Source organism: Solanum pennellii, chromosome 8 (assembly GCF_001406875.1).
Source record: "Solanum pennellii chromosome 8, SPENNV200".
Lineage (NCBI taxonomy): Eukaryota > Viridiplantae > Streptophyta > Magnoliopsida > Solanales > Solanaceae > Solanum > Solanum pennellii.
The window spans coordinates 66,379,670-66,406,223 of NC_028644.1; the positions used below are offsets into that span (position 1 = coordinate 66,379,670).

The 26,554-nt window shown below is 33.7% G+C and overlaps 4 protein-coding genes across 6 annotated transcripts; 3 read left to right on the forward strand and 1 right to left on the reverse strand.

Moving 5' to 3' along the window:
- The first annotated feature begins 1,118 nt into the window (after positions 1-1,118).
- Positions 1,119-5,197, forward strand: LOC107026795 (probable enoyl-CoA hydratase 2, mitochondrial). Its single transcript, XM_015227881.2, has 8 exons — positions 1,119-1,382; positions 1,482-1,651; positions 2,801-2,875; positions 3,135-3,225; positions 3,302-3,353; positions 3,581-3,684; positions 3,994-4,070; positions 4,917-5,197. The coding sequence occupies exons 1-8, from the start codon at positions 1,193-1,195 to the stop codon at positions 5,091-5,093; spliced, it is 936 nt and encodes a 311-aa protein (XP_015083367.1). The 5' UTR covers positions 1,119-1,192; the 3' UTR covers positions 5,094-5,197.
- A 129-nt stretch (positions 5,198-5,326) lies between these two features.
- LOC107026796 (ubiquitin carboxyl-terminal hydrolase 3-like) lies at positions 5,327-11,923 on the forward strand. 3 transcript variants are annotated; one of them, XM_015227882.2, is made up of 9 exons: positions 5,327-5,709; positions 6,176-6,307; positions 6,385-6,423; positions 7,719-7,830; positions 8,791-8,849; positions 8,938-9,012; positions 10,462-10,510; positions 10,807-10,883; positions 11,584-11,923. In XM_015227882.2, exons 1-9 carry the CDS (start codon positions 5,650-5,652, stop codon positions 11,683-11,685), a joined length of 705 nt encoding a protein of 234 aa, XP_015083368.1. In that variant the 5' UTR covers positions 5,327-5,649; the 3' UTR covers positions 11,686-11,923. The 3 variants fall into 3 exon arrangements, with proteins under 3 accessions (XP_015083368.1, XP_015083369.1, XP_027775172.1); XM_015227883.2 differs by having other exon boundaries at positions 7,725-7,830; XM_027919371.1 differs by lacking the exon at positions 5,327-5,709 and adding an exon at positions 5,724-6,039.
- A 500-nt stretch (positions 11,924-12,423) lies between these two features.
- On the forward strand, positions 12,424-15,337 carry LOC107027122 (pentatricopeptide repeat-containing protein At1g79490, mitochondrial). The gene has a single exon (XM_015228298.1). The coding sequence runs from the start codon at positions 12,634-12,636 to the stop codon at positions 15,016-15,018; it is 2,385 nt and encodes a 794-aa protein (XP_015083784.1). The 5' UTR covers positions 12,424-12,633; the 3' UTR covers positions 15,019-15,337.
- Positions 15,338-17,307: 1,970 nt separating this feature from the next.
- On the reverse strand, positions 17,308-18,542 carry LOC107028082 (oleosin 1-like). Its single transcript, XM_015229136.1, has 2 exons — positions 18,184-18,542; positions 17,308-17,655 (listed from the first exon to the last, which is right to left on the reverse strand). Exons 1-2 carry the CDS (start codon positions 18,462-18,464, stop codon positions 17,514-17,516), a joined length of 423 nt encoding a protein of 140 aa, XP_015084622.1. The 5' UTR covers positions 18,465-18,542; the 3' UTR covers positions 17,308-17,513.
- Between the last annotated feature and the right edge of the window lie 8,012 nt (positions 18,543-26,554).

Consider the following 26,554-nt stretch of genomic DNA (forward strand, 5'->3'; position numbering starts at 1 on the left):
GTAACTTTGAGGATTTCAGTTGTGAGTATGAGCAAAAGGTTTGTGTCGCATTCTTGATCAATATATATTTTTTTTTGAATTTGAAGTTTTGTTTAAAATATCTTTCTAAAAATTGTTTATTTATGAATGATATAATGATGATTTGATCTATTTCAAGTTAAGAAAAGGCACACTTTGATACAATTTACTTAAAGTTTCAAATTTTCTATAGCTAAACACCATATAAATAAGCAGATTTATGATAGTTATAATTTAGAAGCCGTTATAAGAAGGAATCATATATGTTGATTGAGTTATAGTTCATTTTGTTCATATAAAGCATTATATTATACTCCATAGTCCATTTTATTTAGTGTAGATTGCAATTCATCAATAAACATTCTATAATCTTTGTATTAAAAATTCTTGATGTTTATCTTTAAATCTGATTCATTCAAATTTTTAAGTTCCTTTTTCACTTTACAAAAAAAAAAAAAATATACATGAGATATTATGTATTATTTATCACAAATAGTTTATTCATCATTATTGTCGTATAAACAACTCATGCATAACTAGCATGTAAACAAAGTTATTAGCTCATTAATTTTATTCTGAACGATATTTTTAAAAAGTTCGAAAAATATAATTTCTCAAAGTGTGACTTATGCATCCTTGACAAAATACCACCTTTGGCTTCTATGATAGGTTTCAAGACCATTTAGGACACGCAAATTATTGACATGGGTTGTGGTGCATTGGTGGAAGTGTTTCACCCTTCATCAGACGTCTCGATTCGAGCTCTGGATATGGAGAAAATCCTATTGAAAGTGTTACTCCTGAATTGGCCTTGCAGGGAGCGCCACTCTCGTACAGTGCATGATCCAAATTTAATCGAAATCTCAATGTAAACTTAGGACATCGGATTAAAAAATAAAAGAACACGCAATTTAGTTAGGAGGGTCCAAAAAAATCTATCTAATAAACGGATAAAGAGAAAATTAGTGTGTCAATTTTTATCTTTTTCTTTTTTTCGATAGAGATGCCACCTTACTATTTTATTATTTTATACAAAACGTTTTAAATATTATTTTCACTAATTGATAATTAGAAAAGAGCAAATGAGGATAATTGTCAATTAAAGACTACAATAGTCATTACAAATATAATAGAATAATTAATATAATTGATAAGTCGATTAATTTCTCCGGCAATGGTTGTTGCATTTGTAGCCATAGCTAAATCCGTCGGACAACAATGCTTGAAGCGATCAAAACCCTACTCCAACTCTTACTTCTCCGGCTATGGAGTCCAAACATGGAAATTTCAGAGTCATAGAACACTAATCTTACAGTCGGCTTCTGAATCCGTCAAATTGGAAAGACTTTCCGATTCTGATTCCGGTAAGTCCACTTAATTGCTTTCTTTGTATGTGTTAGTGGAATCGATTTTCTTTTTTTTTTTTGAAATTTTGTTATAGAGGCTTGACGGGTGAATTACAGGGATTTTGGAGGTTAAATTGGATAGACCTGAGGCGAGAAATGCGATTGGGAAGGATATGCTTAGAGGATTACGGCAAGCATTTGAAGCTGTGAGTAATGAACGTTCAGCAAATGTTTTGATGATCTGCAGTTCGGTTCCTAAAGTGTTTTGTGCTGGAGCTGATTTGAAGGTACAATTGCTTCCCTTATGCTATGTTTTTTTAATTGATGACAAGGGAAACCTGCAGGGTAAAACCCCGTTCCTATGCAATAGCTCGCAAACTACTTAGGAAAGGTAACCTCTAGTGCAAGCCTAGTTGGACCCATAAGTCAAACCCCTTGCTTTCGCTGGCAAGGGGTTTCGAACTTGAGAGCTCCAACATGGAAGTGCCAAGCTTAAACCACTGGACCACCCTGAAGGGTAACAATGCATATTTCTTGTGAACAAACTAGCAAATATTTCATCTTTCTTTCTGTGACATTTTTCAACCATGAAAATTGTGTGTTCAAGTCAAAAGGTGTAGTTTACTATATAAAAGAAAAACAGAAAGAATCCTATTTACAATATGATCAACAAAGAAAAAGTAACTAATAAGTTGCTTTGGCACCCAAGGGTGTGGCTTAGTGGTTGAGAATCATGAGGTCTTAGGTTCAAACCTAGCACCGACAAAAGCACTAGGTGATTTCTCTGACCTGTCCTAGCCTTGGGGGGGGGGACAGAGTTACATGGTATCTGTTGCTGATGGGAGGTGATAGATATCTCGTGGAATTAGTCGAGGTGTGTGTAAGCTGACCCTAAAACGATGGTTATAAAAAAAGCTTGCTTTGGGAAGCACCTGAACTGTAAAGACTAAACATTCCAAGTTTTAGAATAAGAAATGTTTTATCTGATTTCACATTTCATGTTAGCTGTTTTCGTGGGTTGTCTCTGTAGTGCCATGTTGTCTTCTGAAAGATAGTTTTTTTGTATAGCATGGCATGTTGATAGAAAAGCAATTAAATTTCATAAGCTAGGAGTCATCTGCCGAACCTACAACTTTTTGCTTATTTGTATAGCATACCATATTGACAGAGAAAAAAAAATTGAAAACCACAATCCAGGAAACATCTGCCAAACATACAATTTTGATGTTGATAAGTCATTTATGTGATCCTTGCAGATGCGGTTTTCTTTGTGGGGATTGGATTTAGGATTAGTTTGTCATACGATTGACTAGGCTGATATTTGATATCAGATGCTGATTTATGCACTACTGTAGTAGTGTTTCTACTATTTGTTATTCATACTGTGTTTTGTACGTATTGATAGCTAATTCACTTGATTGGCATTTGCTACGCAGGAAAGAAAAACTATGATTCTTTCAGAAGTTCAGGATTTTGTAAGCACTTTGCGATCAACATTTTCCTATTTGGAGGTATGTGACTTGTGATGCTGTTTCTTACTTTCTTTTAATATTATTAAAGGTCATAGAGTCGTAAAGCTCAAGAATTTATTTTTCTTTTTTTGGATGAAAAGAAGAGGTTATGAGTTTATGCATTCAAAATTATTGGTTCATGACATCATACTGTATCTCATTTCTTCTTCCTCACTTATTACTTAAACAGCCATAAAATGAGCCAGTTCTACATATGCTCCTTTCTTTTCTCCTTTTGAGTAAATTTTCTTCTACTCAGGCTCTTCATATCCCTACAATTGCTGCCATTGAGGGTATAGCATTGGGTGGGGGGCTTGAAATGGCAATGTCTTGTGATATCCGGATATGTGGTATGTTCTTCTTGTACTTCTGAGTTATGCCATATATTCTCTTTCTTTTTCTCTAGTTTAATGATCTGTTACTCAGGTGAAGATGCAGTGATGGGCTTACCTGAAACAGGGCTTGCTATAATACCAGGGTATGCTCAATCACACTGTATATGTTTGCTTATACAAAATCCGTAAATTCGGTCAAGGATGTGTTATGTTCTAATTCTAGCAAGTCAGCTGGATATTTCCACTATCTTGCAGTCACTTCATCATTTCTACTATTCATTAGTTTCCAACTTCAGAAGTTGCTTTAAATATTCTTCATGCTAAGATGTTTTCTTAATGCTACCCTCTTATTCCATATTGTACTTTACAGAGCAGGAGGAACACAACGGCTTCCTAGACTGGTTGGAAAATCAATTGCAAAAGATATAATATTTACTGGACGAAAGATAAGTGGGAAAGATGCTGGATCAATTGGTACGTGTATGACTTGTCATAGCTCATTTGTTAAGAGTCAGAGCTCCTCTGTCTTTCCCAAACTCCCCCCTCTTCTCTCTCTGTCTTATCAATACAAAAATGAAGGTGATGTCTGCAAACCCCTCGACAACTCCATTAGGTTACCTGCATGCTCCCACGGTACAGGTGGATAACAGCATCCGCCAATGTTTAGGCAGGACAGAATGAGATCCTCACTTTTTTGCCTATGCTGGAATTTTGGATCCTGGTCTCCACTCTCCTATGGTTTTCTTTACCAGGTTCTTAGAATGAAAATTACATGTCATGCAGGGCTTGTCAATTACTGTGTTCCTGCTGGTGAGGCTCGTCTCAAGGCACTTGAACTTGCTAGGGATATTAATCTGAAGGTTAGACATTAGTTATTGAGATAAATCATGTTTGATGTATTTATCCAGTGTGGCACCCTTTATGACTTCCAATAGAAATTTAGTCAGGAACTAAGAAGAAAAATAAGAAACACAAAAGGACTACACCACTTCCTATATATAAAAAGATATCCACACTATACTGTACATAGACAATTGCCAGTAATCTAAAGTTTCATAGAAGTAATTATGGCACGAGTTCTTTTTTGTATCCTTTTGACTTTTTATGAGGTAACACCCTTCAAGGCCATCACGTATGTTTCTCGCTGTTCTTTCTTTCCTTTTGTGCATTTTTGAATGATATTAAAGCTCTTCTTTGGAGTTTCATCATCTTCCTTGGACCATTAAGATAATGGCATTTACTAATCCTATGCTTGTTTGTTTTCCTCTTTGTGCACCTTCATTTTTTGTGACAGATTTTCTTTCTGCCTTTGTATTTTTCCTTTTTCCCCTTGTTTTATCTTAGGCGGGCGCTCATTTATTAATACCAACAGTTGGTTGCTTTGGATTTCTTTGTTGTTTTCCCTTTTTTTTTTTCAATGCTTAGCTATTTTTTTGCAAGTTCACATAGCCAACAAGTATTGCTCTTTTGTTCTTTCCCTTTTCTTCCTTTTTGATGCATTTTATAAGTTTTCTTCATGCGAGCTGAAACCTCTGTTTCATGAGCTTTCTGAATATTTCTGGTTTCCGTATGGATTGAAATGATTTTGAGTTTGGATTAGGGAGCTTAGTGTCACGGACTGTGAAGTGGCGGGACGTGACACAAGGCTGAGTAAAAAGAACCAAGTATGCGTTCGATGAAGTGTTTGACATATGAATCTCTGACAGGGTCCGCTTGCTTTGAGGATGGCAAAACGTGCTATTGACCAAGGAGTGGAGGTAGATACAGAATCAGGTTTAGCTTTGGAGTGGGATTGCTATGAACAACTGTTAGACACAAAAGATCGCCTAGAAGGCCTTGCTGCATTTGCCGAGAGGAGAAAACCTCAGTATAAGGGTGAATGAAAAGATTGTAACTCACCCAAAATATCGATTAACTTATCATTCATAACGAAAACCAAAATAAAGTACTCCAATTATATATCTAATTCATCATGTTTCATTTCTTAGTTTTTGCCCATTGTGTCTTTCCTGTTGTGTCTTTGCTTATAACAAAGCACTGTTTTTTTTCTCTTGTCAAAACAAGCTTCTATAAATAAATCCCTTAAAAAACAGATAACAACATTCCAGAGGTCTTTATTTCCATTTTGAATACTTTTGATGATTTAGGGCATTTTCAAAGGAAAATATATATAAGAAATGGTCCGGCAATGTGCGAATTCAGATTAATTGAATACTAATAAATGAGTAATAATTTATATCAAATCGAACTGTGTTACGTAGCTTTGAGACGGAAATTTTTGGCTACGTATATATATAGTTTGGCTAAAAGAGTAACACGTGTAATGAGTAAATTTTTAGCTTTGCAAAACGTATATATAAAGAAGAAACCGCTTCAGAGTTCACACAGTATACGTTACGTCTTCTTCCAAAACAGAGCTAAGAGAAGTAGAAGGAATCCATGGCCGACATTGCTAAGAAATGGCTTCCTCTTGAAGCTAATCCTGATGTCATGAATCAGGTGTCACTTTTTAATTTTTGTATCTTATTTACTTTTTTCCAATCTGTTCGATATTTTCATTTCCTCGACTTAAATCTTTTCTGGGTTTCATTTGGTAGAAAAAACATGGAGTTCGCTGATTTTTTTCCTCAATTCGTCATGCATTATAGAATTCATTGAATTAGCTTCCAAATATATTGATTTCCGTATGAAAATTTTTATCACATTTAATAAGTTGATCAGCTGATTGATCTCTTCTTTTCCGAAATGAACCTATTTAGTGTAATTTTACAACAACAATAACAACGCAGCTAGTATTATCACACAAAGTTGGGTCTGGGAGGTTAGAGTGTAAGTAAATCTTACCCCTACCTTGGAGGGACGTAGAGAGGCGGTTTATACAGAACCTTAGCTCGAGAAATAGAGATAATGTATTTACTCACTCTATTTTGTTGTATGGTTTTTTTTTTTGGGCTTAATTGAGCAGTTTCTTTGGAGTCGTGGTGTTCCACCGGATGAGGTAGAGTGCTATGATGTTTATGGGTTGGATGAAGAACTTTTGGGAATGGTGCCCAAGCCGGTCCTTGCTGTTTTGTTTCTCTATCCTCTAACATCACAGGTTTGTTGTAACAAAGAAATAAGATTTGATTTTCTAGTTTGATGCTAGTTCATTAATTACATGCCATGTGTTTTCAGAGTGAAGCAGAGAGAGTACAGCAAGACAGTGAAATAAAGGTGACTTTCATGAGCTCATGACCATATCTTTATGAACTATATCTTGTTATTAGATTATGACTGCAGTGCTTCCATCACCACCCTTTGATTTTTCTTACTGGTGAATGTTGTATTTACAGAATTCGGGAACTTCATGCCACTTCGATCTGTTCATATTTCGATTTGACACACGTTAAGTTATTATGCCCATAACAATTATTTGGTTGGCCATGTTGTGATATCTCTTAATACTGAACGTTGCTGTTCTGAGTTGGTGGTTACTTGATAATGTCTTTGCATCTGCTTCTCTGTTGTGTAGATCATCATGTAACATTGTCATCTTTAATCCTCTTGGACAGATTTTAGTTTAATTGGAAGCTTTACTTGCTGGCTGAGTAGGCAGTTGTCCTGGATGACCTTCTATTCTAGATGTAGGGGAGCCTACATTCTCAGTATCTTTTTTTTTTATGGAGTAAGTGATATTGATAAAAAGCATCAAGAAGATGCAACAGTCACTAGATATGGCAACTGAGCTTACAGAAAATGACAGGTTGGCCGAACAAATTCTACCTAAGCCAGAACTAGAGAGCTAATAAAGTCCAGTAGATGTTCAGCATTAATATCAGGATGCAAAGTGGAGCAGATAAACATATTAGAAATACACCTAGCCTTCAAAACACCTAAAGGAGTTGACTCCCCATGAAAACATCCCCTTTTCCTCTCTAATTAGATACATGAAAAAATACAAGCAGGAACCATGTTCCAGATCTTCTTGATGGCTTTGTCAACTCTCCATTGGCTCCAACTCTCATAAGCATCCTTAACTGAAATGGGGTGTGGTCCATTCGAGACCAAAGAGACAAAAAAACATGTTCCATATGTCTGAGGCCACCTCATAGTGAAGGAATAGTTGTCCGTTACTTCCACCCTCCTTTCTACACATGTAGAATCTGCTTGGGAGTTGGATCTTACCCTATTTTATTTTTGTTGCTTCTATAAATTGTTGATCAGTTCTTCTAAGTTGTACTTTATCTGAATCAGCTACTATTTCATCCCACTTGAATGAGTTGGTAAACATTGCAATATGATAAATATTTGGAGCTAAACTGGATTTAAAGTATCTGTCACATAAATGCAATCATCAATTCATCATTCTCTTCTCTGAAAATAATTCCTCGACATCCTTGTCAATCTCTTCCTCCCCTTTCTTTGACTGAGTGTTATTGCACCGTACGAGTGTGTTAACTGTTATATGTATCTTATCCTGTTTGCTGCATAATTTTGAATTAGGAATTATTCATGAGAGTTGAGTGCAGGTGCAGGACCCCACCAGTACCATTTACTTCATGAAACAAACAGTGGGAAATGCATGTGGAACAATTGGTCTACTTCATGCTATTGGGAATATTACCTCAGAGATAAAACTTGGTAGGTCATTTTAACTTTCTTGCATGTAAATATCTATTGTTTGCATCAAATATAGAGTACTACCAAGACAAGTGCATTGGATTCCTTATAATCACATTGTGTTCTCTTAACTGGGAAGTTACCTAATATATTGATTTTTGCTTTTCAAGGGCTTCATTTATCATCTACAAGAGTTGTGTAGTGAGGAACTGGGTTTCTTGGTTACATAACAACTTATTCTCAAGAATGTATTATTTGAAAATGACCTTTACATTTTTAGTCAATCAATCAACTGTAGCTGTATCCTGTGTCAGTTGGAAATTTGGAATCAACTATATGAATCTTTTATATTGATCCTACTATGTTCAGGTTCATGTTGTTCCAATTTCTTTTTCTTAACCATAAAATTCCCGGGGGCCAGTTGGGTCACAGTTCGATATTTTGTGGATAATGGGCCCGTCCTTCTATCCTTCTCTTAAATACCAGCTTTTCTTTGCGGCAGTTCGAAATCATGATTCCAATTAATGATTTTTACTTTAAGGTGAATTATAAGTTCTCTAAAACTAGAAGTCTCTAAATTTTCGCACTTAACAGAATATAGGTGTACAAGACTACAACTGAATAAGTCACCATTTTTGGTACCATAACCATATTCCCAATTTAGTTGTTAGAAACCGCTATATTCTCTCCTCATGTCTGTTTGGACGTCCCTATTAGAGATATGTTGGTAAAGATCCCTTGGACCAGGATATCCATATCTTCCTAGAATCTAGTTTTAGTTTCCTTATTTAATCTTGTTTACTGAACATAAGAATGGTGTTGATGATCTCATTTTCCCATACTAGTCTTAATATAAGATAATCTATCATTAATTTCTTTTTACTCGTGCAACTCCACCTCTTAAGTCTAGTTCCACATGATTCCTACCTCATTCCTGTTCCAATTAGTCTCACGATGCCAATACTTCTTTATGTGCTCTAGATGAGGGCTCATTCTTGGACAAGTTCTTTAAATCAACTGCATGCATGGACCCGATGGAGGTACTTATTTTGGTTTAGTTTCATTTTGGTTACTGACATAATATTTCCTAGTATTCACGAAGCTCATTAGCATGAGTATAAAATGTAGCGTGCTTCATTCGTTGAAAGTGATAGAGAAATAGAGGTTGCTCATTCAGTAGCAGCTACTGCTGGTGACACTGAGGTAAGAGTTCACATGTCTTCTTATTTTTCTAGATAAATAATGTAGTGAAGATGCGACCAATTGTAGATATAAAATGATAGTTTTCTTTTCATGTAAACCTGTTGCATATTCTTGGGAAAAAATATACTTGTTCTTGTGCGATTTGAACCTTTTGACTAGTTCGGAGTCTGATAATATGTAGTGCCTGAATATCCATTGACCTAGAGAAAGTGTATGTTTCAACTGTTGTTGATGTGATTAATAGACAAGCCGAATATGGCGAATTCTACAAATAGCTTTATCAAAACTATTATTGGTGCATACTGAAGCAACTGAACTTGCATAAGATGCAATTGAAATTTGACTTTGTTTCTAGTTAATTTAAGGGCCTACACATTGATTTTGCTTAGACATTCAAAATTTGGCTGTATTATTACCACAATTGGGAAATTACTGCATCAGTATGTAGTTCAAAAGATTTTGCCATGGTAAACAAACAACTGAGGATAGTCTGCAATTCTAGAAGGTGGTTGAGGACCAATAAAGAAATGTGTTGATGTTCTTGCAAAAAGAAGATTCTTCAAGTGTAGTTGCAAATATTTGATCAACAATGAGGTGATTCTCATGCTAAATGTAATTCTTGAGAAGTTTTTTTAAGTGCACACCATTACCGAATTAAACACAAATGGTTGGACCTTGAAATCTAGGGACAGAGATATGTATTAATACCATCTTGGAATTTGGATAACTTGACAGCACTTCTTTTTTCTATTTCTTATATACACACGTCCTGTAAATTTCAACCAAATGGGCATGAGATGTGATATTGAAATTGATTTGAATAAATAGAATTAATATTGTGTTTTAGTTTTGTTGATCTGCTTATTAATTGGCTTCTCTTATCAAAGCTATGGATTATGGAATATGTAAATTTTCTCTGCTTTTGACAGTTCCGGCTGTTGAGGCTCTGTTATAACATCTTTGCAGTATACTGGTCAATTCTTGCCATGCCCTGTAGTTTCAACTTACTGTCTCCATGTCCTTGCCTTGTCCATCACAGACACGACTTATGTCTTTGTATATCAGCTAGAAAGTCCAGGTTTATTTGCAAAGTGCACCTCATAGAACTTGACGCCTTTGTTCGTGCGAGGAAGCACTTCCATGCTCAAGTTTTTGAACAAAATTTAATTGCACAATAGTTAGTCTTTTTAAACTTTGGTTACAAAGATAGCAAAACCATCCTTCTGGTCGAACTTTGATCAGTTTCTCTACCACTTTGAGTGCATGGATCCGAATAGAGTGATTCTTATGAAATTTTAAGGTCATGACCTCCTCTATATCAGTTTTTTCTATAGTGGAAGTGACAGTTAGCTTAACAATCTAGTGTATATTATATGCAACTACAGATCATATTTCAATTTATTGATGTCTGTAAATAGTATGCATCAATCTGGTGAATTCTTTTTGCAGGTTCCAGTAAATGTGGACACCCATTTCATCTGCTTCACATGTGTTGATGGTAACATTCTATCTTTCTCTTTGGACGCATAAGGACCTAATTCTACATTATGAAATGCACAAATAGCTTTGGCTATTTTTTTCCCTTTTTCTTTGTTTGAGAACGACCAGATGGAAAGAAATGACTGCACAATTTAAGCATATGGTCGCATTGAACATACAATTGGAGGCTGTATATTAGTGACCAAGTTGCATTTATATAGTGATTATCAATTGTATTAAACCTTAACATCCCATATTTGCACCTAAAGCTATCATACAGAATTCGAGAAGTAGCATAAACTTGTCATGTTGCAGGACAACTCTATGAACTTGATGGAAGGAAGTCCAGACCAATTTCACATGGTGCATCTACTCCAAGCAGCCTGTTACAGGTAACCTTCCATATTTCTTTCGTTTTTGAAACCTAGTGGCTGCTGAAAGTTAGACCAAGCAGTGAGGGAAAATTGGCCTGAAACCCAAATTTCATGTCAATTTGAACCTTATCGACCACTACCTGTATTCACTTCATCCACCACAACCTGAATTCTTTGACCCCATGAGATCAGTTAGAACCTGCATGTTGGAAATCTCCACCATTTTCACTTATCTGGGCTATGAAGATACACACTTTTACATGAAAATAAATAATAAGCAAGTACTCACTACCTGAAAACTCTCTAGCAGACCAAATTGAGATGGGGAAATACAGTAAAACGAGTTTGACAATGGCTGACCACGGTGTTTACACAGTAGATGCGAACCTGTCCTTTTACAAGTCCATGATAAAAGTCCTTTTCATGTAAAACATTAGTATTTACTTTAGAACACACAATCTGATACACTCATTCAGGGTGCTGATTCAAACAGCATACTCCAATATGTTATTCCCGGAGGAGCCGTTCACCATATTAGATTCACAACAATTAAGTGATGAATTGAGGTTAAGATGTGTATGAAACGATGATTTGGCAAATAACACTTGTGATTATTGGTGTAACCACAGAGTTACCTAAAATTTTCCATAGACTGTTATGTGGAGTATATTATTCTTCTAAATCCTTTCCTAATCATAGCAATTCCCTACTGTTGCAGGATGCTGCTAAAGTTATACAAAAGATGATGCAAAAAAATCCAGACTCGATGAACTTCAACGTCATTGCCATATCGAAGAGAGTTAAAGGTGATGCTCCATGAGCGGAGAGTTTTATGCCTGTGTATCTTTTGGTCACATTTCTAATATAGAAAGAGCTAAAGATGGACTTATGTCACCATTTCCACTGCATACCTCGACTGAGATCCTTTTGTCTTTAGCCACTCCCAACTGATGTATAAAAATCAAAGACGCACTTGTTATACAAACCTTACACAAAAAGTTGTAGCGCAAATGTTAAATCAGGTTTGCCTTATAAATGAGTCGTTCCAACATTACCAATTTAGCTGTCTAACAACATGGTGGTGCATTAGTGTGAATGCGGGTTCGAGCCCTGAGTACGGAGAAAATCTTGTTGGGAGCGTCATTCCTAAATGAGCCTTGCAGAGTGCGATTTAAATTTAATCGGAGTTTCAATGTGAATTTTGGACACTCGGTAGAAAGCTAAAAAAAAGTATTAATATATGTAATACGTGTTTCGTGTGGGAATTTAATGAAAACAATTACACATCAAGTAAGAAGTAATCTATTTTTACCATGGACATATATATCGTTTATTCGTCTTTAACTTGACATAAAATATTAGAAAGTAAAAAAAGAGTAAAAAAGATTTTCTAAAGAGAGTTTTAAACATATAAATTTTTGAATATGTGAATCTAAAACGCATTATGTGGATTGTGTTAGATTAAAAATTTGCTTAAAAGAAAAGTTGTTTCTTAAACGAACTAAAATGGAAAGTGAATATAATGACCCGACCCGACCCACTGTGCCAGTTATAGGGACCTTCTTCCTCCGAAGCTGATGAACACGTTTTCCTTCTTACCAACTCAAATAGGTTCAAATTCACCAGCTCAGTGGACTATTCAGCATTGCAAATGAACCCCGCCGCCGTCGCCACCGCAGACGCTGCACATGTACCGAGCTGAACCCTTGCCCCATTTTCGCCGGAACCCTAATTACTTTCCCCACGGTCTCTGTCTCACTCCCATATAATGCTTCTGTTTTATAGAAACTTGAAACATACCCGGAGCTTAGTCGAAATTTATCGGAATTATCATCCATTTCGGAACACTGCTGGGTCGTGCAATTTCAACGTCAAAGGACCTTACTTTTCTTCTAGATACTACTGTTCTGGGAAGAACAGTGATGAATGGACTGAAGATGTAGAATATCTGGATGAATCAGGGAGTGTCATTTACTCTGGGAAGGGAATAAGGTCGGTTGAGCCGGGGCTGGATGACCATGTAATGGTCGGTGGATTGAAAAAGCCTATTTTGAATGCTTCCGCAGTAGCAAAGCTTGTTGAGATAGTGAAGAGGTGGAGATGGGGACCTGAAATGGAGACCCAATTGGATAAGCTCCAATTTATACCAAATATGACTCATATTATGCAAGCATTGAAAGTTATGGAAGATAGTGATGCTTCATTGAGTTTGTTTCGGTGGGCAAAGAGACAACCTTGGTATAAGCCAAATGATGCATGTTATATCACACTGTTTGATAAATTGAACCAAAGTAGAGATTTTGATGGAATTCAATCGGTTTTCGATGATATGGTTCTTGATTCAGGCGAGAATGGGGCGTCGTCTTTGTTTAATGCGTATAATAGAGTCATCCAGTACCTAGCTAAGGCAGAGAAATTTGAGGTAGCATTCTGTTGTTTTAAGAAAATTCAAGAGTCTGGTTGCATAGTTGATACCGGGACATACAATTCCCTTATCACCGTGTTCTTAAACAATGGTTTGCCATATAAGGCATTTGAGATATATGAGAACATGGAAAAAGCGGGGTGTTCATTAGATGCATCGAGTTATGAGTTAATGATTCCAAGTCTAGCTAAGTCAGGACGCCTTGATGCAGCGTTCAAGCTCTTCCAACAGATGAAGGTGAACAACTTCCGACCAGGTTTTGGGATCTTTGCCTCACTGGTTGATTCAATGGGTAAAGCTGGGAGGTTGGACACATCACTAAAGGTATATACTGAAATGCAGGGTTTTGGGTTCAGGCCATCTGCCACTATGTTCGTATCCTTGATTGAGTCTTTTGTGAAAGCTGGAAAACTAGAGACTGCTCTAAGGCTGTGGGATGAAATGAAAAAATCAGGGTTTAGACCTAACTATGGGCTGTACACCATGATTGTTGAGTCCCATGCAAAATCTGGGAAGCTTGATGTTGCTATGTCTGTCTTCTCAGATATGGAAAAGGCGGGATTTTTGCCCACTCCGTCCACCTATTCTTCTCTCCTGGAGATGCATGCTGCTTCTGGTCAGGTAGATGCTGCAATGAAGCTTTATAACTCAATGACAAATGCAGGTCTGAGACCAGGACTGAGTACTTATACAGCCTTGCTAACCCTTCTTGCCAAAAAGAAGCTTCTGGATGTTTCTGCAAAGATTTTACTGGAAATGAAGGCCATGGGATATTCAGTTGATGTGAATGCTAGTGATGTTTTGATGGTTTACATCAAAGATGGTTCTGTTGATCTTGCTTTAAGGTGGCTACGGTTTATGGGTTCATCAGCCATCAGGACAAATAATTTCATTATCCGGCAGCTTTTTGAATCATGCATGAAGAGTGGGGCGTACGAGCAAGCCAAGCCTCTCCTTGAAACATATGTGAACTCTGCTGCCAAAGTTGACCTCATTCTTTACACTTCAATTTTAGCACATTTAGTAAGATGCCAAGACGAGAACAATGAGAGGCATTTAATGTCAATCTTGAGTGCTACAAGGCATAAGGCTCACACTTTCATGTGTGGGCTCTTTACTGGGCCAGAGCAGAGGAAACAACCAGTTTTAACTTTTGTAAGGGAATTCTTCCAAGGCATTGATTATGAGCTGGAAGAAGGAGCTTCAAGGTATTTTGTTAATGTTCTCCTCAACTATCTTGTTCTCATGGGACAAATAAATCGTGCTCGTTGTGTATGGAAAGTTGCCTATGAAAACAAGCTTTTCCCAAAGGCTATAGTGTTTGATCAACATATTGCCTGGTCCCTTGATGTTAGAAACTTGTCAGTGGGAGCAGCTCTCGTTGCCGTGGTACATACGCTTCATAGGTTTAGGAAACGGATGTTGTATTATGGTGTTGTCCCTAGGCGGATCAAATTGGTTACTGGACCAACTTTGAAAATTGTGGTGGCACAGATGTTAAGCTCGGTGGAATCTCCCTTCGAGGTTAGTAAGGTTGTTTTGAGGGCCCCAGGAGATGCGGTCCTGGATTGGTTTAAGAAACCAATTGTTCAGCAATTTCTTTTGAATGAGATTCCATCAAGGGCTGATATTTTGATGCATAAACTCAACATACTTTTTCCAACATCTGCACCTGAAATTAGGTCGTTGTCCCCTCCTAAACCTATTTTTGCTGGAAAAGCAATGTAGTTGTTTCCCATGTGTAAAATGGCCTAGCTAGAGATTTGATTTCAGTTCTGCTGGTGCTAGAGATACTATTTCTATGTCAAAGTTAGAGTTTCTTTTAGTGGATTGGAATCTAGTCCATACTAATAGATAAATATTGCATACTAGATACATGTTGTCTGTACTTTTGATTCTTACATCAGAAACTCATTGGCAGTGCTGGTCTGATTTACTGTTAAACCTATTGTACTCAACAATCGACATTGAGTGCTTTTTCTCAAAAGTTCAGTGCTCTCATCAAACAATAGAATCAAAGCTAATGCTACTTGTATTTTGCTTTCAATATCTGGAAAGATCTTTCCCATTCATATGGTTTAAATTTGCTTTTGACTCCAGCTTGGTTCTTGAAGGAGGAAAATACACTTGTTCATTTGCAATTCTATTCTTTTGACTAGTTTGAAGTCTGATAATTCTTAGTGCCTCAATATTATCCCTTGGCATAGAGAAAGTGAAATTCTTATGTTGGAAATGTTGCTGATGTGATTAATAATCAAGTAAGTATGGTGAATGCTTCAAATAGTTCTAGAAAGAACAACTGAACCCCCTCCCCCACCCCACACACATACACAAAAAAGGAAAGAAGTGGGGGTGAACAAATTTCTTACAAATGAATCTATGGTGCAAATTGAACCAGCATAAAGTGATTAACATTTGACTTTGTTTCTAGTTGATTTAAGGGCCTACACACTGATTCTGCTGCGACATTCAAAACTTAGTTGCATTGTTACCACAATTGAGAAATTACTTCATAAGTATGTAGTTCAAAAGATTTTTTGTTATGGTTCTACAAGGTGGTTGATGACTTATATAGAAATCTGTTAGTGTTCTTGCTGAAAAACCAAATTCTTCAAGTGCAGTTATAAATATATTACCAACAATGAGCAAGTGTTTATGCTAAATGTCATTCTTGAGAAGTTCCTTTTAAGTACGCACCGTTGCCGAATTAAAGATGAAAGATTGGAGTTTGAAAATCTAGGGACACAGATATGTGTTGTACCATCTTAAACATATGACAACACTTCTTTTCTATTTCTTGAACACTTTCGAAACATCAGTCTATCAGTCATATCCTGTGGTTATAGAAATAATCTTCTATATTGGATTTTGACCCTCTGTGTAATCAGATTTACTCTAATGTGTCTCTATCATTGATGTCTTAGACTCATTATATGGATAGGCCAGTATTATTAGAGTTCCTTATGTAAATATGGTTTTCAGTACAACCTATGTACTGTTCTACAGAAATGGAAACAATTGCCATTTTCAAAAAAAGGAAAAAAGAGAAAAGATCTTTATGACGTGGCACTAACTATGATTGACTGGGTTAATCACACCTTTCTTTTGCCTTAATGTGCCTGTGTCAAATTTACCAGACATGGGTAGATGCACTTCATTTTTGCTCTTTGAAATGGACTGTAACCTGATTGAAAAAAATAGTATCCTTCTACATCACTTTGTTAAGTTCATATTCTGTGTGGCACAAGTTTCTCTTTCATTGTTTCGTAGCTTTTCTCTCTTTTTGGATGAGTAAAGATATGTTATGTTGCGTTTATGGGAATATATTGTTTCATAGCTATAGTGTTGTATATTGTTTTAGCAGTCTACAGAGACCTTCTCTAAGGTTTTAGATTTTGGAAAAAGGAGGAAAAAAAAGAACATGAATATACATTGAGAATTCAGGTCAATTGACTAGATTCAAGACTGGAAACCAATCTTGAATTTTGACGAAGACTAAAAGCCTTTTGTATGGTTGCATTTGCTGCATCATTAAGTTCATAGTTTTTTTATCTTTTATATAGCTGGTGCTACTGCTATTTGTTGCATAGGCGCTCTTTTGGTGCAAAAGGAACACCAGAAAAAAGTACATTCATTGCAATGTAGCTCCTTAAGAATCATAACTGTTGCATCGATAAAGGCAGTAGATAAAGAAACAACCGTTCTTTTTTTTGTCTCTGGCGATTGCATCTTGCAATGTTCAGCATTGTTTTTGATACACTCCCATTCTATAAAGTATGTGTATTTAACTGAGAAACCTAAGCACAAAGGTTGTGTATTAGTGAACAACTTGCAATAGTATAATTGAATATCCAGACCTACCCTTGACTTCTTTGAACTCTTATATTCTTCGAAGCTGATTTGAAAACATGAGACAATTCCAACAACTTTTGATCATTTTTTATTTTGAAATGGTTATATAGTCCCTAAATATTGTTGAGTTCACAATAAAATAAGCGGTGTATGAGACAAAATGACTTGAAAGAGAAGTAAATAATTATGAACATACATTACGCCAAATACAACAAATGCAGTTACAACATTTCATAAACTCTGCCACAAAATCCAAACCAACATCACAGGACTTCAACACTCCCAAACACATAAACTAAGAAAAATAGAAAAAGGTACAAGTTTCATGCATAAAACAGCATTTTCTTCATTGAACAAACTTTGATAATGCTTCAAATAGTAGTTTTAACTTGTTGCTGTGCCTGATGTCCCAATTGCTCAGCTTTCTCCTTAATATCATGGGCTGCATGGGCTAGCCTATCTCTTGCATAATCTAGCTGATCTGCCCCAATTGGATGCTTCCCAGTAGTGTACCTGCAACCATAACACAGATTTCGAATTTAAATCTGATGTATTACTCCCTCCGTTTGTTTTTTTATACGCACAGAGTTCAAAAAAATAAAGAAGACCTCATGGTTCTAAAGTTAAAATTATGTCGACGGTACGAATTGTCCTTTTAAATTTATAAAGTGAAAAACTGAAATTAAAATATTAATTTAAAAAGAGGTAAGAGTAGAAAAAAAAAAGGTGGTCAACCACTTTGAAACGGATTGTATATTTTTAGGAAAAGAACAAGAAAGAAAAATGTATCACATATTTTTCTAAAAATAATTTAACTTACCCATTTTGCCCTTATATACAAGCTTTATCTAAGAGCTATAGATATGTTATGCCACCGCTTAAAATTACAAAAATCAATTCTTAACCAAATCAAAACATAGAAATTAACCAAATCCAAAAAAAATAGAAACAAACGTTCTCAAAAACCCAAAAAAAATAAAAATTAAACTCGGTGCTGAATCAAACTAGGTATAGGACTAATTAACATCAATTGTAAGGTACCTGTACATCCAGTAGAAAACAAAAGTAGCAGTAGCCCCAAATGCAGTAGCAGCCAACAAGCCACCCAGAATCATGAAAATGGTAATTGCAGCGGGTACAAGAACCGGGCTAAAAATAACCAACAAAGGCGTTGCTACTACAAGTCCAATTACAGTTACAGCCAGGGTTAACCCGGATAACACCATCAACGACCCACCCACCGTCACCGCCGTAGTGGTTTTAGCCACTTGACGTGACAGCTGCGGGTGCTGTTCATGCCTACCTGATTGAATCTGAGACATTGTATTATTATTTTTTTTCCAAAAAAAAAAATAATCACAGAATTTTTGCTTTTTTTAATTTTGTTTAAAGAAATGAATGGAGAGTTGATTAAGTATGAGAGAGTAAATATAGTGGAGAAAGAGATTGGAGTATTGTTGCATGGTGATTACGTGTAACAATATGAGGTTGCATGTGTTTGTGCATTGACACGTTTTTTTTTGTTTTTTTTATTTTTTATTTTTTGTGTGTGGAAACTGAAACTGATTTCTTATTCTAAAGCTAGCTGGCTTTACTTGGATTTTTTTGAATGATTTCCGGGGCGATATTATCAACAAAACTTCATTTTTTTTTATATTTGATGGGAGTGATAATGTTAATCAAGAGTATTTAGGGAGAGCGATATATGTATATTTGATATAAGATAAATTAAAATTAGGTAAGAGAAGAGTGAAATGGAATTTAATCGCATATTATCATATATATATATATATATGCAAATTACATTAAATATATTTTAAATATATGTATTGATGTGATTTATATATATTTGGAATTTACGATACATAGAAAAGTAATAAGCGAAATAGGAGACGCAAGGGAGGTGAGCAAGATTAATTATTCCCTCCGTCCGGAATTGTTTGTCATTTGCGCTTTTCGAAAGTCAATTTGACTAATTTTCAAAGTTAAATTAGATCACATTAATTCGATATTTTAAACTAAAAAATTAAATATTCTAAAATTATATGAAAAGTACTATAAATTGCAATTTTTTACATATTAATATGATGAAAAATTACATCATAAAACGTTAGTCAAAACTTTTATAGTTTGACTCTAAAAATAGAAACCATGACAAATAATTTCGAATGGACGAAATATAAGTAAAGGTGTATCCAGCATGAGTGTCATGAGTTCGCGTGAACCTAAACTCATGTTTAAAGTATTATATAATAATCAAATGAGAATTGGGTGCACTTATCTTTTTGAGTAACACCTCTTCAAATGGTTATCAGTTATATTTTTGACGTTTCAACTAATTTGTTTTTGTTTTTCCCTTTAATCTTTTAAAAATTTTAATGTTTTTTTATATAATTAAATCAAATGCGTATACTAAAATATAAAATTAGTAGTACTATGTATTTTGAATCTATAATTTTTAAAATTTTATGATTCATATTAAGAACCTAAAAGTCAAATCGATCAAATTTATAATTAAGACACATTATTTCGTAATTGTACGCCCATCTAGCCGAAATTCTGAATATGCCTCTGGTTATATGCATTCCAAACATGTGAATCCATTACTTGAATACAATATATCTAAAACAATTACATATAAGTTTGATTATAGTATGTATCTTGAAATTTTTAAAAATTTAGACGTATCGAACAATCTAATACCTGATAAGATACATAATATTACAAATTAAATTTTAATAAACTTCTAGATAAGTGAAATTTTTATTCTTCAATTTACGTGATATTCTAGTGTTTAATATAAAAAATTTAAATTACATGTATACTATTTTTTAAATTGTGATATGAATGTAAGCTTCGAGTTACATGTTTTTCTCCTGAAAATTCAAGTCATACCATTTTATCTTTTTCTTTCTTGCGGAATAGTTTAAGTAAGGTATGCTTTTATTTTTAATTAAAAAATTTAAGCTTCTCCTTTTAATAATAGAATAAAAAATTCTATTAAAAATGTCATTTTAAAAATAAACATATACAAGAATTCAAATTTAAAGAATGTAAAAAGAAATGGGGAACCCCGCATTACAATAGCCTGTGACAAGTTTCAGAAAAAAGAGAAGATTTGAATTAGATTACTGCCAAACAAAAGAGTTTTATCTTTTATATATTCTGACATAAAACTTTTTATTTATTTAATATATAGCGTAATTTAATTTGATATGAAATTTGAAAAAAAAAATATTTTTGAAAATTTATAATTTTAAATATATCATTATTAATTTGAAAAGGGAAAAAGGATAATATATTGTCAAGCTATTGTAATTGGTATGCAAATATCCTCTGTCATATTTTTGGATATTGGTGTCCCTCTCGTAAGAAAACTAGAGCATATATGACCTTCATTCTATGGAAGACTAAGTAGGAGCACGTGGCACAATTTTATCCGTCGATTTGATATTTAATAAATGTCGAGTCGGTAGATGAAATTATGACGCGTGTATTCTGTTATGACAAAACTTATTTTGGCTACTTTTTAAAATGGAAAAATTGAATATACTATTAATTCAAATTAAATGCTATAAATATACTTTGATTTAAATTGTACCCTATAGCAAACTATAGCTATTTTCGCCACTTTCCCTGGTGGAATCACGCTTGCCACTCTCGTTTGGTGGCAGTCTCGCTCACCTCTCTCGCTCTTTATACAAACACAAATGTATAAAATGCGTTTGTATTTGTATAAAGCGAGAGGAAATTGTATAAATACATACATTTTCGTTTCTCTCTCTACCCTCTCCCATATCTCGCCTACTCTCCCGAATCTCGCTCGCCACTCTCACCTCTCTCGCTTATAAAAACATAAACGAAATGTATAAATTGTGTTTCTATTTGTATAAAGCGAGAGAAAATTTTATATATACATGCAAATACATATATTTTTGTCCTATACACTTGTAATTATACAATACAAATATTCCCTTGCCCAGTTTCTTTTGTCTTTCTTTCTATCTCGTTTTATACATACACATATTATACAATTGATCTCTTGTATACAACTGCTTTATTTTGTATATGTATAATGAATTATACAACTGCTTTCTTTGTATAAGTATAGCGAATTATATAACTGTTTTTTTTGTATATGTATAGCGAAACATACATATTTATATTTGTTATGGAGCGCAATTATACAAACTTTACTATAACATACACATATGAATTTTGTGTTTGCTATATATGAAAGTTGCTCTTTTGAAATATATAACCGAAAAGCATTGTGATATCTCTTGGATCAAATGATTAACATATTGGCTTTTATTTATGGATAAACTGAATTATTACATGGATTCAAACAAAAATTAGTGTTGGGCTTGTGTGAGAGGAATAGACTGTAAGGTCCGTTTTTTTTTTTTTTTGTAATACAAATATGCAAACATTCATTGTTTTATGGGCAACTTTCACATACAGCAAATAAAAAAAATTGTATTTGTATGCTATAGCAAAGTTTGCATAATTGCGCTCCATAGCAAACATAAAACTGTATAATTCGCTATACATATACAATTGTATAATTCGCTGGCCTAAATTGTATAATTCGTTGGCCTAAATTGTATAATTCGCTGGCCTATTTCGCTGCAATTGTATAATTCGCTATCCTATTTCACTGCAATTGTATAATGCACAATTGTATAATTCGCTGCCTATTTAGCTGTAATATTTTTATAAAAATTATTTTGCATACAGTTGAATCGAATTAATATGTATGTATATTGTATAATTATAAATGTATAGCAAGAAGATATATGTTTTTCTCTCGCTTTATACAAAAACAGAAACACAATATATACAATTCTGTTGTATAAAGCTAGAGAAAATTGTATTTCCCTGCAATTGTAGAATTCGCAATTGTATAATTCGTTGGCCTTTTTCTCTGCAATATTTGTATAAAATTTGCATTTGTCTACAATTGAATTGAAGTAAAATGTTTTTAAATTGTATAATTAAGTGTATAACACGAAGATATATGTTTTTGCATGTGTATATACAATTTTCTCTCGCTTTATACAAAACAGAAACAGAATTTATACACTTATGTGTATAAAGCGAGAGAGGCGAGCAGAGGGAGTGTGGCGAGCGAGAATGGGAGAGTGGCGAGCGAGATTTTTGGGAGAGAGGTGCCTGGCAAACTTTGGCTAACGTTTGCTATGGATCACAATTAAATCAAACCCTAGCTACTCCATTTATTTTAGGTTATTAGTTTGCTATTATATACAATTTTCCCTTGTTTTATTTAGTATAAATTATGGGAATCACGTATTATTATAAAGGACAAATTATTTAACTACACTTTTTTACTTATCTTAATATATATTTATCCTTACTTATTTTAAAATTTTTAAATTTTTTTTATTTCCCCCAATTAATAAAATCTGTAAGATACATAAATATTTTTTACCTTTTTTACAGTCAATACCATGTTTTTCATCACAAAGTGCACTCCTTTTTTTTCAGCAAACACACACGTTTCCCACTATCAAGTACCCTCTTCAATTCTATTCCTAAAATCTCTCCACATCTTTAGCAGTTACACAATTCAAATCCATTTATTTTCAGTAGGAGTCTCTCTCAAGTTTTTGAATTTCAAAGTTTTTAATAGGTAAGAATTTTAGTCTTCATTATTGTCTTCTTCATGCTTTTTACTAATACACATGGAATCTGATACATCGCATAGTGTTGGTGTTTCTCATTCTAACGTTAATCGTACATATGATTCTGATGATGAAATGTGGACCGAAAACAGATCCAAGTGATTCCATAATCCATAAGCGATGAAGGACAAGAGTGTTGTCAAGCCAAAGAAAAAAGTTGGAGAAACCCCCAAAAAAGGGAGAAGAAAAGTGACATATGTTGTTTTTTCTTCTCCCTTTTCTGGGGGTTTCTCCAACCTTTTTCTTTGGTTTGCCAACACTCTTGTCCTTCATCACTAATGGATCATGCAATCGTTTGGATCTGTTTTCGGCCCACATTTCATCATCAGAATTATACGTACGATTAACATTAGTATGAGAAACACCAACACTATGCGATGTATCAGATTCCATGTGTGTCGGTAAAAAGCACAATGAAGACTAAAATTCTTACCTATTAAAAACTTTGAAGTTGAAAAACTTGAGAGAGAATCCTACTAAAAATCAAATGGATTTGAATTTTGTAACTGCTAAAGATGTCGAAAGATTTTAGGAATAAAATTGAAGAGGGTAATTGGTGATGGAAAACGTGTGTGTTGGTTGAAAAAAGGAATGCACTTTGTAATGAAAAACGTGGGTATTGACCGTCAAAAAGATGGAAATCTTTATGTATCTTACAGATTTTATTAATTAGGGAAAAAATGAATTTTTGAAAATTTTAAAATATATAGAAATAAATGGATATGAAGATAAGTAAAGGAGTGTAGTTAAATAATTTATCCTTTTATTTATTGATTTTAGAATTAAATCATAGCCACCATGATCAAATTTTGAATTTCAAAAAAGAAATTTTAAAAGTTGATGTGGCTATTTTTGAAAAATACAAAACCGAAAAGTATCAACTTAAATAAATGTGACATGTTTTGGGCCGAAGAGTTACATATTAGGCTTACTATCTAAAGGAAATATTTTTTAAAAAAAGATACAATTGGAGATATAATCAGGATCCTTTTGTTAATGTTTCTTCTAATTATTATTTATAGTTATATATATGTTAAAAAGAAAAGGCATGTGAGATATGATTAATTCGTATATTTGATCGATAAGTATATCATATATTGCTATTAGAAATAGGAGAGGGGTTAATGAGATATGGAAGAGGTGAGAGAGATACAATTGATTTGTGTATCTCGTCGAAAATTGTATATATATGACCGATAATTTGTTTCACGGATACAATTGATATGTATCAATGAGTATAATTGTACCAAATACTAGTGTCTTCAATTTGTTGAACAAATCAATTGTATCAAGTATATTAATGAATCAGCGGATACAATTGTATCAACAAATACAATTCGTGATAAGTTGTACTTGTATTCATTGGTTGTCTTGTATATTATATTTATGTGTTTACCATGTATATTTGTATCATTGATTGTCACCATTTATATTGTATCGTTAACTGTTATATATATATTTATATCATTGATTGTTTCCATTTGTATTGCGAAAAAAAAGGGAGAGTAACAGGAGAGGGAGAGACAACACAGAGAGAGAGAAAGGCAATCGAAAAAGAGAAGAGAGAAATTTTTTATAAAATCCTAACGTTAGTTAAATCGAAAATTATAATGGTATACATTAAATACATATCACATGTTCATCTTCTTAAATAATTTTTCATTATTTATACTGCAAGCTTACTTGGATTCTAACAAGAATTAGTGTTGGGCTTGTGCGTGGACTGTAGAGAAAATACATAAGGTATGAAATTTTCCCTTTCTTTATAAAACTTTGGACTATAAGAAAATAAAATAAAAAAACGATTTGTGCGTAATAGTTACCTCCTTTCCAAAATATTTGGTAAATTTTTTTTTGTTTTTCTCTAAGCCAAGCTCAAGATTAAAATTAAAATATAAAAGAAGTGGAACATTTTAAAACAAAAATATTCCGTTTCTAGAAGTTTACAAAAACAATGATGATATAATTATGTGAGAGAAGAAACTATAATAATGTTAACCTTATAGAATAATAAAAGTGGAACAACTTGAACCAATATATTATAGTTGAAATAACATGTTAGATTCACAAATTTAAAAAACTCAAAAAATTAACTCTATTTATTTCTAGAATATGTGGGTAAACTTCTAGAAAGTCAAAAGAACTTATTATTGTTGCATTAATGTTCGACATGTTAAGTAGAGGATAAAGCAATTAATTTTCAATCCCAGATTGACCACAAAATTGTATGTCAATTGTCAGCAAAGAAAAATAAAAACACAAAGATGTGAATGTAGTGAATTTTGAGTGTTTTAATAAAAAAAAAATTGATGAACTATTACAATGACAACTTATATAATAATAATATAAATCTCCGATTGGTTTATGCTTATTTAGGTCCTAATTAATCATTTTTAAATTGTAAAAATATTCACTACGTTTGGTGGTTAATGTTGAAAATTCAGTCTTTACTTAAAGTTGTATTTAAATGGATTTGTAAGCTTACTAAGAAAGATATGATCCTAGATAAAGATATTCAAGATAAGACAAAAGTATCCAGTTATGTGATTAAAATATATGAAAGACGAGAAAAAATATTCAAGCATGTTAAGAAGGGATTTATTAAACCCTAGAGAGGAGCTATGAGAAGCTAATGCTAAAGGATCAAAGGAGAAATAGAGATAAGTCGAAAAAGTATTAGAGTTCGATAAGGTAATCTAATACTAAAGGGTTGGAGGAGAGGTAGAGATAGACGGAAAAACTTTGGAGATCAGGGAGGTGATCTGACAATGACATGACATGCGAGAGCTTTAAGCCTTTAACTTAAATTATGACCTTTGATAGGAGGACGTGAGAGTCTCAGTTCCCTAACAAATTAAAGAGGACCTCGTACCTAGGAGAATCGAATCATAAACTTTTATTTAAGAATGAAAGACTCTATACCATTTCACACACAACTCTGATCGGGTAGTATATTGTTGAGTTGAATCAATAATGTAATATTTTTATTACGTGTAGATTACAAAATTTCACATTGTAATATTCCGTGTGAGATTTAGTACTATATTTACATCATGAACATGTCAAGCAAAATTCAATTTCACTCTTCATCATTTCTTTCTAGAAATTGTAGTCAGCTTCTAGAAAGTCAATACTCTTAGGATTTTATATATGTTGATAAATTAATAAATATCTGGCAAATCTGAAACATTTAAGGAGAATAAGCTTGAGTGGTGTTTAAGTATAATTAATTAATGTTATCTTCTATATTAGCTTATGTTTATGTAGGTCTAAGCATTTATAATCCTTTTTTCACATTCTAAATTAGGGACAAAACACTTTGCTTAATTCAAGTTTCTGACAATTTCAATGATTAACATTAAATTAATTGAAAATCTTTGAACAAAGTATTTTGAGATTAAGTCTTTACCTCTGGAAGTTTGATAACTTGGATTTGTGTGTTATTGACTTTATTCATGTGTAAAAGTTTTTACAATGACTAAACTATATGCTTAGGTCTAATAAATGCAGATTGTAGATTTTTGTTGAAGACTAATAAAGCCACAATTGCCTCGATCGAAATTAGATTCGTTGATAATATTTTTCGATAAAATTTCGATTGATTGGAAAAAAAAGTAACTCCTATATTAAATAAATAAACTCAAGGTGTAAATAGAATAGGTAATGTTTACATTGCCTCATTAGAATTAGTATAACAAGACTTATCT

Coding starts and splice junctions, on each gene's coding strand:
- LOC107026796 (XM_015227882.2), top strand. CDS start 5,650: ATGGCCGACATTGCTAAGAAATGGCTTCCTCTTGAAGCTAATCCTGAT. Junction 5,710..6,175: donor ATCCTGATGTCATGAATCAG/GTGTCACTTTTT, acceptor TTAATTGAGCAG/TTTCTTTGGAGTCGTGGTGT. Junction 9,013..10,461: donor CTACTGCTGGTGACACTGAG/GTAAGAGTTCAC, acceptor TTCTTTTTGCAG/GTTCCAGTAAATGTGGACAC.
- LOC107028082 (XM_015229136.1), bottom strand. CDS start 18,464: ATGTCTCAGATTCAATCAGGTAGGCATGAACAGCACCCGCAGCTGTCA. Junction 17,656..18,183: donor GTTTTCTACTGGATGTACAG/GTACCTTACAAT, acceptor TTATGGTTGCAG/GTACACTACTGGGAAGCATC.
- LOC107027122 (XM_015228298.1), top strand. CDS start 12,634: ATGCTTCTGTTTTATAGAAACTTGAAACATACCCGGAGCTTAGTCGAA.
- LOC107026795 (XM_015227881.2), top strand. CDS start 1,193: ATGGTTGTTGCATTTGTAGCCATAGCTAAATCCGTCGGACAACAATGC. Junction 3,354..3,580: donor GGGCTTGCTATAATACCAGG/GTATGCTCAATC, acceptor TGTACTTTACAG/AGCAGGAGGAACACAACGGC. Junction 3,685..3,993: donor GAAAGATGCTGGATCAATTG/GTACGTGTATGA, acceptor CATGTCATGCAG/GGCTTGTCAATTACTGTGTT.